The sequence below is a fragment of the Microdochium trichocladiopsis genome (genome assembly GCF_020744255.1).
Source record: "Microdochium trichocladiopsis strain MPI-CAGE-CH-0230 chromosome Unknown B0I36scaffold_12, whole genome shotgun sequence".
In the NCBI taxonomy this organism is placed as follows: Eukaryota; Fungi; Ascomycota; class Sordariomycetes; order Xylariales; family Microdochiaceae; genus Microdochium; species Microdochium trichocladiopsis.
The window spans coordinates 38,489-54,881 of NW_025763555.1; the positions used below are offsets into that span (position 1 = coordinate 38,489).

Sequence of the window (16,393 nt, forward strand, 5' to 3'; positions counted from 1 at the left end):
AACCGTCGTAACCTATTGATTCAAGGTACGCGGGCAAGGAAAATCGAACCCCAGCGTACCAACCGTCTAATCTCGGTGTCGTCGGTCCAAATTTTTTTTTTTAAGAAAATTGGGGGGAAAGATATCGTAGGTTAAATAGGGTGATCTGGCCAGGTTGTGGCCGGGGCATGAGTTTCTTGTGTGTCGTCGTTGTGGCCGGAAGGCGCATGGCAGGCCGCCCGACATCACAACGGCCTAGTTCGGAGTCTTGGGGAATGCGAGAGACTGGGGAGATACTCAGCCTGACCATCAGCCCGGCGGCTTCATAAGACACAACCAGGTCAGGGGTAACAGATCAGAGTTCAGAAGTACCGAGGTTGAGTTGGTGGTGAGGAAAGAGTCGAGGTCGACAATACCCAGTGACGAGAATGTTGTGTACAGGCCGCCTGGGCAGTCGTTCTCGAAAGGAACGTTCACGTAACCAAGCAATAAGGCAGAAAGCAGGTGGCACGGCTCTTTGGGATCTTTTTGAGCTGCCGGCCCAGTTTCACGGTCATGGAGGACCAGGTAGGTCACTACGATTCCAGAAGAGATCGTCAAGGAATCGCTGCGCAAATGGCAGAACCAGTATGGCGGCGGGGCGAAGCTTTTGTGGGTTCTCCGCCTCGTGTACTGTTAGAGATGCCGAAGCCATGAAGAGGGCCTGACATGTCAAAAGGGAAAAGGGAAAAAGAAAAAGAAAAAAAGGGGGGGGGGGGGGGGGGGGAAGGGGGGCTTACCCCCTGTTTGTATATGCTGTGGCTGAGTGGGAGAGGCTGGGCGCCTGCTACCAGGTGCTTCAACTCGATAAGATACAGGCGTGAAGGCAATACGGCGGAAAATTAAATTCTATTATTCCGTCCTCCGACTTTAGTAGATGCGAATGTGGTGCTCCGCCGCTCAGCCATCAAGTAGAAAGTTCATCATTTCGTTGTTCTCCTGCAACCAGCTGCCCATCTGTGCACCGAGCGGGTCGAGCTCCATGTCGAAGTCGTTGAAATTTTGGTCTTCGAATACTCCAGCTCGGTTCTGATAGTTTCCTGGAGGTACGATGCTCCATGTCATTAACTTGTCTTCGATTTTCTCCTCGATGCTGGCCAAGGAGTCATCCAGAGGCACGGTCCCAAACGGCTGCCTCTCAATTTCTGTTGTTTGAGAGGCGACTTCGGCGCCGTTCACCCGTACGGAGGCCGGCTGGATAAATGCAGTGTCTTGTAGGTCCTGCGCTTTGGTCTTGATCTCCACATATTTCGAGGCGACGCTGAACAGTGCTCCGAAAATGCGAAGCTGCCTGGTGCAGCTCGAGTAACGAGGAATCTTGGACAGAGCCTCGAGGGCGTCTACTAGCCTCTGAAGATGCCCTAGATCGGACCAATCGACGGTCTCGACGATGTTGCAAAAGAGAATATTGAACGGAATGAAGGGCAACAGAAGCAACGCCCCGTTGATCCACAGGTCGAGATGAATTGAGTTGAGTGCTTCGTCTGGGAGCATGGAAATGCATTTGCCATGCTCCTGCAGCGCGGCTCTTGCCGTAGACAGGCACTCACCGGAGATTCCAGCTCTGGTGGAGCCGTCGACTGGAATGCACCGGTGAATAGCGGTGAGCAATGAATAGTCGCTGACCCTGTCCGCATGCTTGAGAAAGCTCAAGAGCACAGGCTCGACCGCTCCGGAAGGTTCTCGCTCTAGCTGTTTCTTCCAAGAGTCAGATCCACAGAGAAGCCCGATCACCACCACGCTCTATGTGACTCACATAGTACTCTCCCCTCTTGACCATGAGATCCTTCCAGTCACTCGCCAACGCCTTGGCACGAGCCACCCGGGAAGGCATAGCCAAGGCCAGTGAGCTTGGACTGAACAAATCATCATACAGTCGGCCGTAAAGGCTCGCTTCATCGATCCAGTTGATCGATCTGCTTTGCAGCACCGATACTGGCCTGCGCTCGAGTTCAGGTCTTGGTATGGTGATGTCGTGGTCACGTATGGTTGATGCTCTGGTGAGACGCAAGGCGACGGCTTTTTCCAAGGCATACACCGCCCAGAACAAGTAAGTCTTGCTCCGTCTATCCTCGGAAGTCTCACCAGCCATGGAAAGCTTGCTGTGCAAACCCAGGCCCTGAGCCATCAGTGCCGCCTTGCTAATGAATTCCCATGCCACGAACGGCTTGCTTCGATGAAAAGAATAAAGCGTCTTTCTTGTTAGAATGATAATATCACTCTAGCATTGGAGTTTGGGTGGACTTACCGCCATGTACATGGCAAACACGTAATCGATAGTCATAGGTATGTGAAAAGAAAGACATGAAAGCACTGTTTCAAGGCTTTGCTTGCACACCAAGGCCTGTGCTCGAAAGTCTTGTTTGACTTCGTCGTCGATCATGATACTGGAACACTCCGAGAATAGCCAATGAAGGCCAGAATGCACTATGATCAAGTCGGCATCCATGACAGGGCCAGGCGAGCAGACCTTTATGACGTACTCAGTAAACTCGCCCAAGGAGCTGGACTCCTGGGGCCAGAAAACCAGAACACGAGGGTGCTCCCGAGCCACCCGCAAGCAGGCCATAATCTTGGCCAACGGCGGGATTGGCAGGTCGCTCATGCTAATGCCTGGCGCGGGCGGTTTGGTAAACGGGCGCAACTGGTCGGAGGCATCGTTCTGCCGTTTTTGAGAGTCGACGACCGATCGCAGTGTGTCCAGCACGGAGGCCATCTCGGCTGCCACGTTTGAGACGGACGGGTCAGCATCCACAGTGTCTTGCAGAAATTTGGTAGCCATGACCGCATGCGCAAAAAGGGACGAGTCGATGAACTCATGCTCTGCTACGGAGAGAGTGCGTTGTTTGTTGGACTGTCTGACTGTGGCTGGAGCTTGGGCGGCGGGTTGAGACCGGACTCTAGTCGGCCGAGGATCTGACGCTGGCTGGGGCAAGGCGTCGCCATTGGCCAGCTGTCCGTAGCTAAGTCGGGTCATCATCTCCGTGAGATCATCAATCTTCTTAGAGATATGTTCCACCCTACTCTCACTGTAGCACAAGTCAACGTAGGAAATGGAAAGCCTCCGCGTGACACATACCACACACTAGAGATCAAGACGCGTTGCTTTTTTGCGCGGGGCTTCTGGGCTGGTTCGTACAGACACTCCGATCGCGCCTTGATGCAGTGGGTGCAGGGGTGGACTCGGTCACATTTGATCTTCAGTTCTGGTCAGCCAGGTTGAGGGCTACCGGGACGCGGGGTCTAACCTTTCTGCGACGACATCTTTGACACTGGCACGATCAGGTCAGGAAGTCATTGACAAGTCTCTGGGAAGAGGCGTACCGCCAATTTCTCGGGGGCCAGAGCTCCCTCGACCGGGCTTAAGTTGTGGCCATCGGCACTGGAGTCGGCAGCTTCGTCCATATGGACGTGGCGATGGCTTGGGCTAGTATCGGCATTGGTGGAGGGATACATGGCTGACTGCCAAGCGGGCCGCCCGCTGTAATGGCCAGGTTCAATCGTACTCAAAAGGCGGGAGCCAAGTCGCAGCTGTGGGTAGTGAGCGATGCTGCTGGTGATGACGGGACGGACGTTGGGAAAGTGCGTCCGAAGATGATGGGCTAGTAAGTGAGAGCAATGTCCTTTTACCACGAGATTAGTGGAAGTGCGGAGCGGAGCGCCAAGAGCCCGCTCTCCGTCGCTTTACCGAGAACGGCAATTGTTCAGTTGTTAGCACGATACTCAATTCTGGGTCCATTTTGGTTGCTTTTGGCACTTGTAGATCGCCATCCAAAGTTCCTAGCTAACACAGGTCTAGATGCCGAATCGCACCCAACCAAGGTAAGCGGTCCTTCGTGGGTCGTTCTTATCTCTAGCCAATGGATGCAAAGTGCGTGTGTGAAAAGAGTATTCTGTGGGTATTGTGGCACCATAATTTCTAAGCACAGCAACACCTCGTAAGACCGGAAGAAAGTTAGGAGCATCTTGTCCTCCATACTGTTTGCAAAGTCTGCCGCAACATGGGCCGAATGGGTTACCAATCACCCCGTGGTCTTTACGGACTTCGGGACGAATCTCTACCGTCGGTGTTATCCGCAGGCCGTATTAGCCCGTGATTGCTCATCAGAGCATTGCCGGATTCGTAGGCAGGATACATAAAGAGCATACACAAAGACAAATCAATACTCATTCATCCATTTAGGTGCACACTTTTGACATTTGGTTTTCACTTAGTTTTTTCCCTACAGCATGAACATGCCCCCCAAAGTGCTCTTTATTCTCGGAGGCGGCCCTCGTATCGGCCACTCGGTAGCGAGGAAGTTCCTACAAGAAGGATATAAAGTCGCCATCGGAAGGCGGAACCTCCAAGAGGCCGCAGAATCTACAGGCTTGGACGGAGTTGTGCCTGTGTACTTGGACGTGACGAAGCCGGAATCGGTCGAAGCTGCATTCCGTGAGGTCGAATCGAAATTGGGAGTTCCGAATGTTGTCGTGTATAACGGTAAGCATCATCCTTACCGGGGATGGTATGCGCCATCCCAAATTCTGCGGTACCACAAATAGTGGGCATCCTGCGGCTGACTCAATTGCTTATCCAGCTGCTGCTTTTACTATGCCTCCGGACGCCAACGACCCGTTCCAAGTGCCTACTGCATCCTTTGAGCAAGATCTCGCCGTCAACGCATCAAGCGCATACGCGGGGCTGCTTCATGCAACTCGGGGTTTTCTGTCTTCGAAGGCCAAATCTACAGAAGACAATGATGCCTTGCCATATGTTTACATCGCGACAGGAAATGTCACACCCTTCCAACCAAATCCTGTCGCCGTGACGCTTGGCTCCGGGAAGGCCACTCTGGCCTACCTCATTTCGGTTGGGGCGCAAGCGTACAAAGCAGCAGGGTACAGGTAAGTCGGATTACTACACCTTGCTCTTCTTTCCAGGGTTTCTGTTTTAAGACGTTCATACTGAAACAATGTCAAATAACGTTAGGTTCTACTTCGCTTCGCAGGTAACGGCTACCGGCGGGCCGGTGCCTTATCCTGATGTAAGTGGCGAAGCGCATGGAGACCTATTTTGGAAGGTGGTCAACAGAGAAATGGGGTTGAACAGTTGGGATTTGAGATTTGTGGTGAATTCAGAGGGTGGAGTGTCGGATAGGGAGGAAAGGAATGATTGATCAGTTACTTGCACCGGCTTATAGGCCGAGCAAGACCGGTTAGACCACCCTGATGACGGCAATGGCGAATAGAGATAGCCTGGCATAGGAAAGACGCAGCCGAGCGGCAAGAGTTGAAGCAATACTCCAAGGAACGAGGTCATGGACTCTCACTTGGTGCAGCGTCGTCAGGACGTCCATGCCGGCGAGCACTGATGCTTCAATGACCTTCTAGGAGACATCGTTCTTGAGGCCCCGCAGGACCGCCTACAACGCAGCGGAGGAATGCTCGAATCGAACCTTGTGTTGATAGACCAAGGGACCAAGACTTTCGCGGAGTTTCAATGGATATCATGACCACGTATACATAACCATTTTCAGAGGGTCATGTGTCACCGAGGCCTACAGTCTTAGGGCCTTTAAGGTTTGTTGCTTATTCTTCTAATATCCAAGTCCCTATTCACATCCAATCGAACTATATCTCTGCTACAAGATCAGCGGAGTAAACTCTATAGCAACCACCTGTAGACACAGTAGTGGGCAACACAAAAGGAAAAATCTAAGCTCTATCTATCTTCATCCAGGCTCAGAGCAGCTACCGCTTCACCAACCGCTGCCTCGTCCCTGGCACCCTCAACCCAGTGATCCGTCCCCCCTCGGTGTCAAATGTCAACTCATCCGCCGGTAACCCTGCATACCTGAACCCAGCGACAAGGAGCCACTGGTCGCACGCCCCCTCAAACAACGCCAGCGGCGTCCTTGTGTCAAGCATCAGCTGCCACCGCTCACCCTCTCCAACGGGATACGCCCTTGCCTCAGCCACCCTCGGGTCCGCTACCTGGATCATCGCCCGCGGCGTTGATGGTGATGCCAATGCCGTACTCGGGGACGAGGGCCACGTAGGACCCAAAGCCAGGGACGCCGCCCTCCTTGGTGTAGATCTCGGTCGGGCGCTGTCGGCGAGGTTGGTGGCGATAAAGATCTCCCAGGGGGCGCCGACAGCGCTGTGCGTGGAGGAGGTGAAGACGGCGGGCTTAAGCCAGGCATTCACTCGGGCTTCGGAGAGCAGGGTGTGGCTGAGGATGCTGCGTGTGATCTCGGCGACTTCCTTGGGTGTGGAGTAGAGGCCGGCGGTGCTGAGGAGAGTTCGATGAGTATATCCGTGGAATATTCTGGAATGGAACATGACTCACGCATTATAGATGCCCACGGGCATGGTGATCCATTCGGCACCCATGCCAACGGGCACGATGGCATCTTCCAGGGCCGTGAGCTCCAAGCTCGTGGTGGCAAGGCCGAGAGGCTCTCTGATGTATTTTCCGATGACTTCCCCGTACGGGAGTCCAGAGATGTTCTCGAGGGCATACCCAAGTAGGGGGAAGCCTAAATTGGAGTATGCTGCCCTTTGCCCCGTTTTCCAGGGATTACCCGCGGTACGAATGGTGTCGAGAAGGTCTGCTCTCGTTGTCAGGCCTCGTATAATCTCGGCTGGTATTGAGACTCCCGGGCAGAGCACTCACCATCTCGGGTGCACCGATTATCAGGGATCAAGTTGCATGTCGGGTAACCTGGGTGAAACTCGGCAGGAGGAAGACCAAGCATCTCGGCCGCGCCAGGGGGAATCCTCAGCGCGACATCAAGTGCTCCACCCAGATAGGAAGTGAGCCAGAATCACCGGTAAATCAAGGTCTTTTTGTCTTACTGTCTCGGGCAGCACCGCCTATCTGGGTCATCAGCATTCTCAGCGTGATATCCCGGTACGTCTCTAACCCTGGGGCCGAGAGCTCGGGGACAAAGTCGGTGATGGGATCATCGAGGTTGATGCCGTCTTGGAGCAGCAAGACATATGCCGTGATTAGCTTTGAGATTGAGGCAATGCGGTACACTGTGTTGCCGTCGACTTTTTTCCACGCCCGAGGGTCCCTTAATGGGTGCAGTGTGGTGATACTCGAAGAAGGTATACTTGGGAGAGGTGACTTGGACAGAGAATGACGTGGTGGACATGTTGAAGAAGGGTATGGAAGAGTAGAGAGTTGCTTCAGAGACTGCTGGAGCGAGGCCGTGAGGTTTCCGGGTGTACACAGCCTGGGCGGTGGGAGGACGGGGCCTGTAGGCGGGCAGGTGGCCACGGCCACGGAGAGGCCAAAGCCCAGAGAAGAACCGATGGTGATCTCATGTTTATGTCGGAGGTTGCAAGGGCGTAGTCGATAGCCAGGTACGACGGTCTGATGGGGAATACTCCATCGGGGCGGCCGTTTTATATCCATGGGGATCATCTCGGGGACCATCCGACATTTGCGGTAAGCATTTTGCCCCCTGCGCCCACGGCGTGAATAAACGAGCAATACGGCCGGTTCAAGGGTGGTTGCGGCAAGACACGGTACCTACTTATCTGCCATAGAGTCTCCGGAAGCCAGGGCCTATCCGTGAGTTGCCCGCTTTTTTCGCATTCATCGTATTCGGCGTGGCCCTGGTACCAAAGGAAGACAGGAACAGGGCATATCTTGCCAAGTGGCAGTGAGCTCGGCCACATCCGCCAGAATCATAAGCATACGGCCGAAGAGGGTGCAATGTTCCACCGAATGTCATATTTGGTGCAGTCACCTGTCAGCACTCTGCTCGGTCGATTGATTTTCAACTGAATTGGCACTTCAATATCCCGGCCGAAGATGATGGGGGGTTGAGGTCGGAGTGAGAAAGATATCCCAGGGCCATGAGGGGACTCCTGACAATCTGCCACAACGGAGTGTAACGGGCTGGGCCCGATCGGGCCTCGGCTGGGCAGTCGGCCGAGTGTTGCTCAGCCAACTATCCCGGTCACCGCGAAGACCGCAGCTGGAAGACTCCTTTTCTGCAAGCTGGAATTCTTCCAGCCCCTTTTGTTCTCTTCTCTTTTCCTCAGGATTAGTTTACTCGTAGTAGTCACCACAGCCTGTTGCAAATATACACGCTTGGACCGTTACACAGGACAGGGGGATCAAGGCTCACATTCATAGAGATTCCTTTGAGGACGCGGTTGTCTGGTGCCAGGGGGTAAGGGAAGTGGACACCCTGTGGTGTTGTTGGATTGCGCAGCAAATGCTGGGTGTAAAATTGGATGCTTTCATTCTTGTGTTTCCATTGTCTTCAATGGATCTCCAGGCCACATATATATAACCGTTTTCAGAGGCTCATGCAACACCGAGGCCTACAGTCTTGGGGCCTTTTAAGGTTTGTCGCCTTATCTTTACACTGAAGTTGAGGGGGACACCCAGTTCTTCCAACAGTAAGGCGTATGAGCTGCAGCCCGTCACCCGGGCCCTACGCGGCACGGATTCGTCGGATTGACGACAGGTCGAAAATTTAGCGTTAGATACAACATCAATCCACCACGACGTCCATGGTCTGATAATGTCACATACATCTGAAATACTCATGTCAAGCCTGCTGACAGGATGTAATTATTCCCTCCACACCATCACGTTGCCGGAATGCCATCTCCACGACGCTCTCATCCTGGGACCTCGCCATAGAACAACATCAGCCGAAAATAATGTCCCTCATTCCAACGATCCAAATTCCGATTTGTGTCATTGTCTCATAGGTGCAATCGTTACTCCATAGTTCCGTCCAGATAAGTCGTAGCTAGAGTAGGCCCCCCTAGGGAAGAAGGCCGCAATGGGCGGCATATAGTAGCATCGAAAGTTAAAGCTAATGGGGTTAGAATGGCCCCAACACTCGGTTAGACACACCCAGAACTCTGGTAATTGTCAGACAACCAGGGATCTGATTGGCTACTACATGTGGTGGGCCAACCCAGCCCCTTTATATAAGGTCAGGGGCAGGGAAAACGAAGATGGACATGACCATCAAGATCAATCAATACAACGAAGATTTCTAGTGATAATTGATCACCCCTCCCAAGACGTCGAAGATAGCCCATATCAGGGCCCGTACGTCTGACAGTAGTCGGGTGAGTTCTACGGGAAGTTACAAATATCCAGAATAGATCCCGTGCCAATCTTAACAGCTAATTTTTCGATTGTGTTTATTACATGTTCGCAAGGGAATCCAGGATGGGGAACCATGCAAGATGTTCGAATGGGAAGAAGTCGCGAGCGGTGTTTGACGTGGGATCTCAGGAGGCGCCTTAAGAGCATCTTTGGAGCGGATCTATGACGTCAATGTTGGCTGCGCCCGGCTTTGCAACCAAGTCGGGTGGCAGCGTGACCGAGACCACAGGCGTCGGACATGGCTCACTTGGACTCCAAAGGCGGCAAGACGGAGCGGGCAATGAGATGTAGGAATATGCCCGCGACAACCACGCACGTGAGATCTGTCCGCATCGCGCGGTGTCGTTTGGGCCCGTCCACCGCTGGATGGGGCCAGGGGGCCAGGTAGAATTCAACGGAACGGACAGACCAAAGTCCGCTCCGCAACAGTCACTCCCCGACCATGACAAATCGTGCCGCGCTGTGGCGGTGGAGCTTGCTTCCAGTTGACCCCACCCGCAGGGGAATGCTGTGTCGTAATTAATGCGCGGCCTGGGCCCACTGAGCGGATATTTAAGAGGCACTTGTGTGCCAGAGAAAGAAGGCAACGGCAGAAAGTAATAACCGCAAACTAAGATCCAAACCCCCATTACACCATCCACCATGTCGCCGAGCAGGTTCGAGAAGGAGGATTTCGATCCCACGCCTCTTGGGGAGCCTCTCCATTTCGAGTTCAGCGGCCAGACGGCTAAGAACCGGTTCTTAAAGGCGGCAATGACTGAGCGATTGTCGACATGGCACCCGACCGAACTTGAAAAGCGCGGAATCGCGACTCCGGAGCTTATCAACGTCTACAAGCGGTGGGGCGAAGGTGGCTTCGGGATGGTTCTCTCTGGAAACACTATGATCGAGTATGACCATCTCGAGTCCGCCGGCAACCTCATCATCCCTCGAGATGCCCCTTTCTCTGGCGAGCGGTTCGAAACATTTAAGGCGCTAGCCGAGGCTGCCAAGAAGCACGGCAGCCTGGCAGTGGTGCAACTGAGCCACCCGGGGCGTCAGGTGACGGAAGACATCCAGAAGCACCCCATCTCGGCAAGTGACGTGCAGCTGGAAATGAACTTCGGTGGCAAGCGATTCGCGAAGCCGCGTGCAATGGAGAAGGAGGACATTGAGCGAGTGATTAAGGGCTTCGTTCGTGCATCGGAGTACGCATCGAAGGCTGGATGGGACGGGGTGCAGCTCCATGGAGCGCAGTAAGTGCTGCAAATGGCAGAACGGCGACCAATCTGCTGACAGTCTTGTAGCGGCTACCTCCTCGCGCAGTTCCTGTCGCCATTGACCAACAAGCGGATTGATGAGTATGGCGGGTCACTGGCCAACCGCTCGCGGCTGATCCTTGAGATTGCCGATGCGGTCCGAGTGCGCGTGCCGAAGGACTTCATTGTCGGTATCAAGATCAATAGCATCGAGTTCGAGGAGGGTGGGTTCCCGAGCGGGGACTGCGTGACGTTGTGCAGTGAGCTGGAGAAGCACGGGATCGACTTCGTGGAGCTATCCGGCGGAACGTACCAGGAGTTGGCGTTTGGTCACCGGCGCGAGTCGACCAGAAGGCGAGAGGCGTTTTTCCTGGAGTTCGCGGACAAGATCACCCCCGAGCTGCACAAGACGAAGGCGTACGTGACCGGTGGCCTCCGCACGGGGCAGGCGATGGTGAACGCGCTCAAGACAGTCCACGGCGTTGGGCTGGCGCGTCCTGCCACGCACGAGTTCGACCTTCCGCAGAAGATCCTCGATGGTAGGGCGCAGAGCGCGATCAGCCTGCTATTGTCGGACGATGATTTTGGAATGACCAACATGGCGGCTGGCATGCAGATGCGGCTGGTGGGCAGGGATAAGGAACCGGCGGATCTGAGTCGCGAGGATCACAAGCACGCGTTCGAGGACTCGTTCGGCAAGTGGTGGCAGTCGATGTCTGACAATAGGGACAATTCCAAGTTTGGAGGCGTCGACTTGCTTGGGGTTGAGTTCCAGCCTTATGGCACGCCATATGCGTAGGCCGAGGGTGTCAAAAGATATTCCGGCCCAACTGAGGAGGCGTCCCGACCCACATGGGCACCATTGTTTGTGTAAATAGCTGGGACCTTCGTCCCCTTGACTTGGGCAGTGGTTAAGGCCAATCCAACTCTCTACAACAGCGCTGCCGTCACGTCAATCAAGTCAAGTTGGACCCTTCAACTTGACTTGCTTGATTCAACTTGACTGCTTGACTTGGCCCTATTTGAAGTATTACCCGAGCTCACCGAAGTCCTCGTCACATTCCTTGGTAATGGGATCCGCGAGGAGGTTGCCTAATCGTATGCCACGTGTCCGGCTCCAATTCTTGAGGCATTGTAGGAACTCGAGGGTCTCCGGATGCATTGACTGACGCTGCGAGGTCATTGCAAGCTTCGAGAGACTGAAAACCCTCTCGCAGTCAGCCACTATCGCGGGGATCGCTAAGATATTTAGGGCAAGCTGTGACAGCGCTGGATACTCGCTCTTGCGCTTACACCACCACTCAATCGAGTCATCCGTGGCTTCAAGCTTGGCTTTGTAATACGTGTCAACCTCTCCGAGCAAGCTATCAGGCTGCCGCTGCGGCTCCAGCATCCGGCGCCTTCGAGCATCTAGCCAGCCTTTCCAGCGACTCTTCTCGCTCTTCGGGCCTCGGAAGGCAGAGGGCACCAAGACTGGCGGCTGGCAGGCCGTTATTGATCCCATGACCCAGCCTGGGATCCAAAGTGTGTGTCGCTGTGGCTGATTCTATTGCCACGTGGACAGCCTGTTGCCCATTACCTGGCAATGAGGTGCAAGTCGCATATGTTGGTGTTACACAACATCCACGAACAGTAATCCTTCGCAGAAGTAGGAGACCTATCGTAGGTCAGCATCAGCTGCTTTGCCTCAGCACACGCTCAAGGCGTGTGTAAAACCAACGGCGTCGTGTCTCTCGCATCTTGCTGGAGTAACGATCCTTGTCCACGGACACCCCCCACGCCCACCTTGGCTTCCCTACGTCAACCTCGTCGAAGGCCTTCCGCGAGTGCAGCGTCCTCGTGCTGACGAATAGACCGCAATCTGCGGTGTCCATCTTGCGCCCGTGCAGGTAACTACGCCGGCGACTGCAGGAGGGCGCTGAATTTGATGATGGCGGCGCACTGACAACATCGCCCTTGACACGGATCATTCGGAACTCGTCAAGTACGACTCCCGGAGCCAAGGCGACTACACAGTCGTGCGAGAACGAATCAGAAGACTCGTTGACGAGGCGAAACTGGAGGTAGATGGCTGGACGCCGCTCTCGTGGGCCGCCGCGAATGGACACGAGGCCCTGGTCAAGATGTTCCTTGACACGGGCAAGGTCGATGTCGACGCGAGAGATAAGAATGGCCGATCGCCGCTCTTGTGGGCCGCCGAGAGGGGGCACCGGTGGTCAAGCTGCTCCTCGATACCGGCAAGGTCGATGTCGACTCGAAAGACGAGTATGGCCAGACACCTCTATCGGGGGCCGCCGCGGGCGGCCACGAGGCCCTGGTCAAGCTGCTCCTTGATATGGGCAAGGTTGACGCAGACGCGAGAGACATGTTTAGCCAGACGCCACTCCTATCGGCCGCTCTGGAAGGCCGCGAGGCTGTGGTCAAGATGCTCCTGGGAAACGCTAGTGTCCAACCCACGAGGACAGATTGTCTCGGCAGAACCGCATTGTTCCTGGCTTCTAGAATGGGGCATCATAAGTGGTTGAGATGTTTATTGACCATCAAACCAGTTATAGCCGTCCGGGTTCTTCAAGCGCCGCGGCCGTTGCCAATTGATCGTATTGCTGGCTATGAGCTACATTTGAGGATGATCCTTGGGGAGGGCATGGGTGTCTTCAACCTTTCGGCGGTCTTGATTATAATGACAGGCTTGAGGCGCACCCCATGCTCGTGGAATATATGAGCACGAAAGGCCATCGTATCGCGTAATTCCAACGCCCCTTTTTTGCACTTTGGGAAAGGGCAAGGGACTGGACGGCCTGCGTTCATGCCCAGGTGGCCTTCGACATGTTTCCACATCGTGGTTGTCCGAGTGAAAGCCCGCCCGCAGAAGATGCAAGGGTCAGGCTGCTTTCGGCCCTTTGGATGTTGCGAAATCGGGCTGGGCTGCTTGATAATGATCCGAGGGCTTGGGGGAAGGAGCTTGATGGGTGCTTTGGCTATAGATGGTGCAGCAGGGCTGCAAGGCATCCTGAGGGCAAGATTGGTTGAGAGCGGGGTGAGTGGAAGCTTGTTAACCTGCGGGGCAGGCACAGCCGGAGCTACGTCTCTAATGAGAGATGCGTGCGTCGGTTTCTGTTTAGGGGGTTGAGGCGCACTTGGCAACTGGTTGTGGTTAACCGGCTCTGGCTGCGATTCTTTGACCTCGACCTTCCAAGCCAAAGCCACCCAAGCGTCGATGGCGTCGATCTTCCGCTGGACTAACTCGTCTTCGGGCATGTCTGTGTCCAAGTCGCCTAGAAGCGCGGCAACACGTCTCCGTTCTGGCAGTTTGAAGGTGACTGCAGGTAGGACGTGCGTAGGCTGAGGTTGGCTGAGTAGTTGCCTGTCGAGCTCCTCGTCATTTTTTTGCTCGAACCAGCGGCGCCGACAGCTGACAACCACCTTCCTCTTGTGCTTCTGAGCGGCAGTCCTCCGCTGCTGCAGCAAGCCTTCGTACTCGGTTTTGTCTTGACCAGTCGCCAGGCTTGCTCGGCCGTACTTCTGCTCAAGAGATGTCCGCAACGTGGCCACCTTTTCGTCCAGGCGAGAGACCTTGGTGCCCGGGCCAATAAATCGCATCATCTCGTCCGTCACGGTCGTCGGCGCCTCTTCATCGATCTGGAGCCCAAGCTGGTTGAAGATGGCGAGGTAGGGAGATCTGGTGCCGCGACCAAGGAATGCGTCTTGGGTCACCACGTTGGTCCTGGAGTTGTTGTAGAAGTCCTGGAAGGTGCCGTCATCCTTGTGGCGCGCGACTTGCCTCCGTACCGTTGAGCGGCAATTTCCTGTTAGATGTCAGAAGCAGGGACAGACCGGCGGCCTGCAGGGCCTTACAGTCAATGGCTTCGAGGTTTCCTCGCCGGTAGTCATAGTTGGTGAGATTGTCAATGAGACCAGCAGCTCGACCGAGATTCCTCGTGTTGTTATCGAGCTGGTCTTTGCGCAAAGGCTGGTCGCTCTTCGTATAGCCTTCCGGGCACTTGATGGTCTGTCGAAAGACCGGGGTATGCATGAACTCTTGCTTCCACCTGATCTGTACGCCGGGCACCGAGAGCTTGGTGCGGAAGAAGGGCTCGGCCCGCGAATAGCCGTCGTGGGCGACCACGCCTTCTGCCAGGGCCTTGGCGAGGAGATGGGAGACAGGGCAAAGGAGGGGAAGGTCTTCTTCGATGAAAATGAACGTGGTCGGCCGCTGCTCCTTCTCGTGTCCCTTGTGGAACCGGAAAAGAACCGTCATGACGAGTCGATCTCTGCCGCCGTCTTCGAAGGGGTCTCGGATGATCCACAGCTTGATATCCTCCCAGCACAACACTTTCTTTGCTGCGTGTGTCCTGTCGTCGTTCTTGCCGCATACCCAACAAGGCCCTCGTGGCGGCACGAAGTCGCCCTCCTCGTCCGTGTCGGTGAAGGCATCCAGCTCATCGTTGTATTCTTTCTTGATGGCGTCGTCGTTCGCAATCCTTGCATGGGCGAACTCGTGTGGCCGAGCGCCCGTGAACATCTGGAAGTGTCGAAGCGTCGCATCGTCAAGGCGGTCCAACCCGATCTTGAAGACGTTCTTCCAGTCCCGCACCCAGCGAAAATGGGAGAGGTAGATGTGTGCATCGGGGCCGATGTGGTTCTTGACTTTGGGCTCGGTTCTCAGGTGGTGCTTGCGTCGCGTGACGTGGGCAATGTACTCGAGCATGTGGGTTGGGAGTCGAGAGTCGATGGTGAGATTGGTGTACTTCTTGTGGACAGCCCAGAGTTGGATGAGATATCTCTCAAGCGTGGACTTGGTGGTGATCTTTGCCCCTCGCCGCTCCTTGCAATACTTGACGAAGGCTTCAACATCGCCGCGATTGTCGTAGGTCAATGTCATGACCTTCTCCCGCCAATCCGGGTATCGCATGAAATCGCAGAACTTCGCCCATCGCCGCTGGCCCAATACGATGTTGCGTTTGTACGCAGGGGCGCGTCGTGGCCGGAGGGGGCGCCGGGCATTGGCCTTCTCAGCATCAGCCCGTAGCTCCTCTGGTGTGATCTCGGGGCCAGAGTTGTCGGAGAGGTCGCTGTCAAGGTCCTGCTGGACGCGACACCAAAGTGGGTCCACGACAGGCTTCACGTCTTTCATGACTGGGGAGAAGGGGGAAAGTGGGGAAGAGCGCTGCTGGTGGCTGGGGCCTCGAGTTGTGCATGGTGCGAAGCGGGAGTGTCGTAGACCTTTTATCTTTGGTACGGACAGGAATCGGGGAGACAGGTTCCTGTATGGGTGTGGGTGGGCGGCAGTGTACCTGAATGGGTGAGGGTACTTATTCCGGCTGTGTAGGTACATGTTCGCCTTGCGCTATGTACTTACCGAGGGTGATTTGGGGGGCCGAAACCTGTCCCCACTGGCGTCCAAAAGAGGCACCTCGGGCAGCGTCACACGCACTTATGGTGGAAAAAAAACTTATGGATTAATGTATAGACAGCCTTCGGCTGAAAAACTTATGGACAAGAGCGAGGAGAAACAAGAGCGAGGAGAAACAAGAGCGAGGAGAAACAAGAGCGAGGAGAAATAAAAACGGTCATTTGGACGGCGAAGTCTTAAGCAGGCTTTGCTCTCCTGAGAAAGGGTGCGTTGCCGCCTTACGCCTGCGGCCGTCTCATGGCCAGCAGCTCAGCCCACAACTCGTCCATGTGGAAGGTGGCGGCGAGGTGGCCGCCGTGGAGGACGCGGAGAGCCGAGTTGGCGTAGTTGTCGCGGAGCCAGCGGTACATATCGTGGCCGAGCTCGTCCTTGTCGCTGGCGACGATGAGGACGGGCGGGCGGCGGTGGTCCGCGTCCAGCTCGGCCGGCACGAAGCCCCAGTCCGAGTGCAGCACGTCGCTGCCCTCGAGGAAGCCGTCCCAGCTGCGGGCGCAGCGCACCGCGCCCTCGGCCATGCGCTCCAGCCAGCGGTCCTGGGTCAGCGGGGCGGAGCCGTCGTCGCCGTTGTCCTCTCGCTGTCGCGCGAGCCAGTCG

General features: G+C 55.3%; 6 protein-coding genes across 6 annotated transcripts; 3 read left to right on the forward strand and 3 right to left on the reverse strand.

Annotated features, from left to right (window-relative positions):
• Positions 1-918: 918 nt before the first annotated feature.
• Positions 919-3,219, reverse strand: B0I36DRAFT_254478 (uncharacterized protein; the record flags this gene model as incomplete). The annotated part of the gene is made up of 4 exons (XM_046150821.1): positions 919-1,688; positions 1,759-2,212; positions 2,267-3,047; positions 3,098-3,219. Coding segments are annotated over 4 exons (2,127 nt in total), but the record flags the coding sequence as incomplete, so codon positions are not given.
• Positions 3,220-4,254: 1,035 nt separating this feature from the next.
• On the forward strand, positions 4,255-5,177 carry B0I36DRAFT_254748 (uncharacterized protein; the record flags this gene model as incomplete). Its single annotated transcript, XM_046150834.1, has 3 exons — positions 4,255-4,501; positions 4,599-4,905; positions 4,991-5,177. 3 exons carry the CDS (start codon positions 4,255-4,257, stop codon positions 5,175-5,177), a joined length of 741 nt encoding a protein of 246 aa, XP_046005641.1.
• Positions 5,178-5,971: 794 nt separating this feature from the next.
• B0I36DRAFT_368644 (beta-lactamase/transpeptidase-like protein) lies at positions 5,972-7,423 on the reverse strand (the record flags this gene model as incomplete). Its single annotated transcript, XM_046159652.1, has 5 exons — positions 5,972-6,109; positions 6,157-6,292; positions 6,350-6,611; positions 6,677-6,799; positions 6,859-7,423. The coding sequence occupies 5 exons, from the start codon at positions 7,421-7,423 to the stop codon at positions 5,972-5,974; spliced, it is 1,224 nt and encodes a 407-aa protein (XP_046005642.1).
• A 2,120-nt stretch (positions 7,424-9,543) lies between these two features.
• Positions 9,544-11,301, forward strand: B0I36DRAFT_41453 (uncharacterized protein). Its single transcript, XM_046162024.1, has 2 exons — positions 9,544-10,383; positions 10,435-11,301. Exons 1-2 carry the CDS (start codon positions 9,791-9,793, stop codon positions 11,183-11,185), a joined length of 1,344 nt encoding a protein of 447 aa, XP_046005643.1. The 5' UTR covers positions 9,544-9,790; the 3' UTR covers positions 11,186-11,301.
• Positions 11,302-12,799: 1,498 nt separating this feature from the next.
• Positions 12,800-13,246, forward strand: B0I36DRAFT_336379 (uncharacterized protein). Its single transcript, XM_046155593.1, has one exon. The coding sequence runs from the start codon at positions 12,812-12,814 to the stop codon at positions 13,106-13,108; it is 297 nt and encodes a 98-aa protein (XP_046005644.1). The 5' UTR covers positions 12,800-12,811; the 3' UTR covers positions 13,109-13,246.
• Positions 13,247-13,540: 294 nt separating this feature from the next.
• Positions 13,541-15,298, reverse strand: B0I36DRAFT_377759 (uncharacterized protein; the record flags this gene model as incomplete). The annotated part of the gene is made up of 4 exons (XM_046160591.1): positions 13,541-13,706; positions 13,784-14,192; positions 14,221-14,722; positions 14,762-15,298. The coding sequence occupies 4 exons, from the start codon at positions 15,296-15,298 to the stop codon at positions 13,541-13,543; spliced, it is 1,614 nt and encodes a 537-aa protein (XP_046005645.1).
• Positions 15,299-16,393: the final 1,095 nt, after the last annotated feature.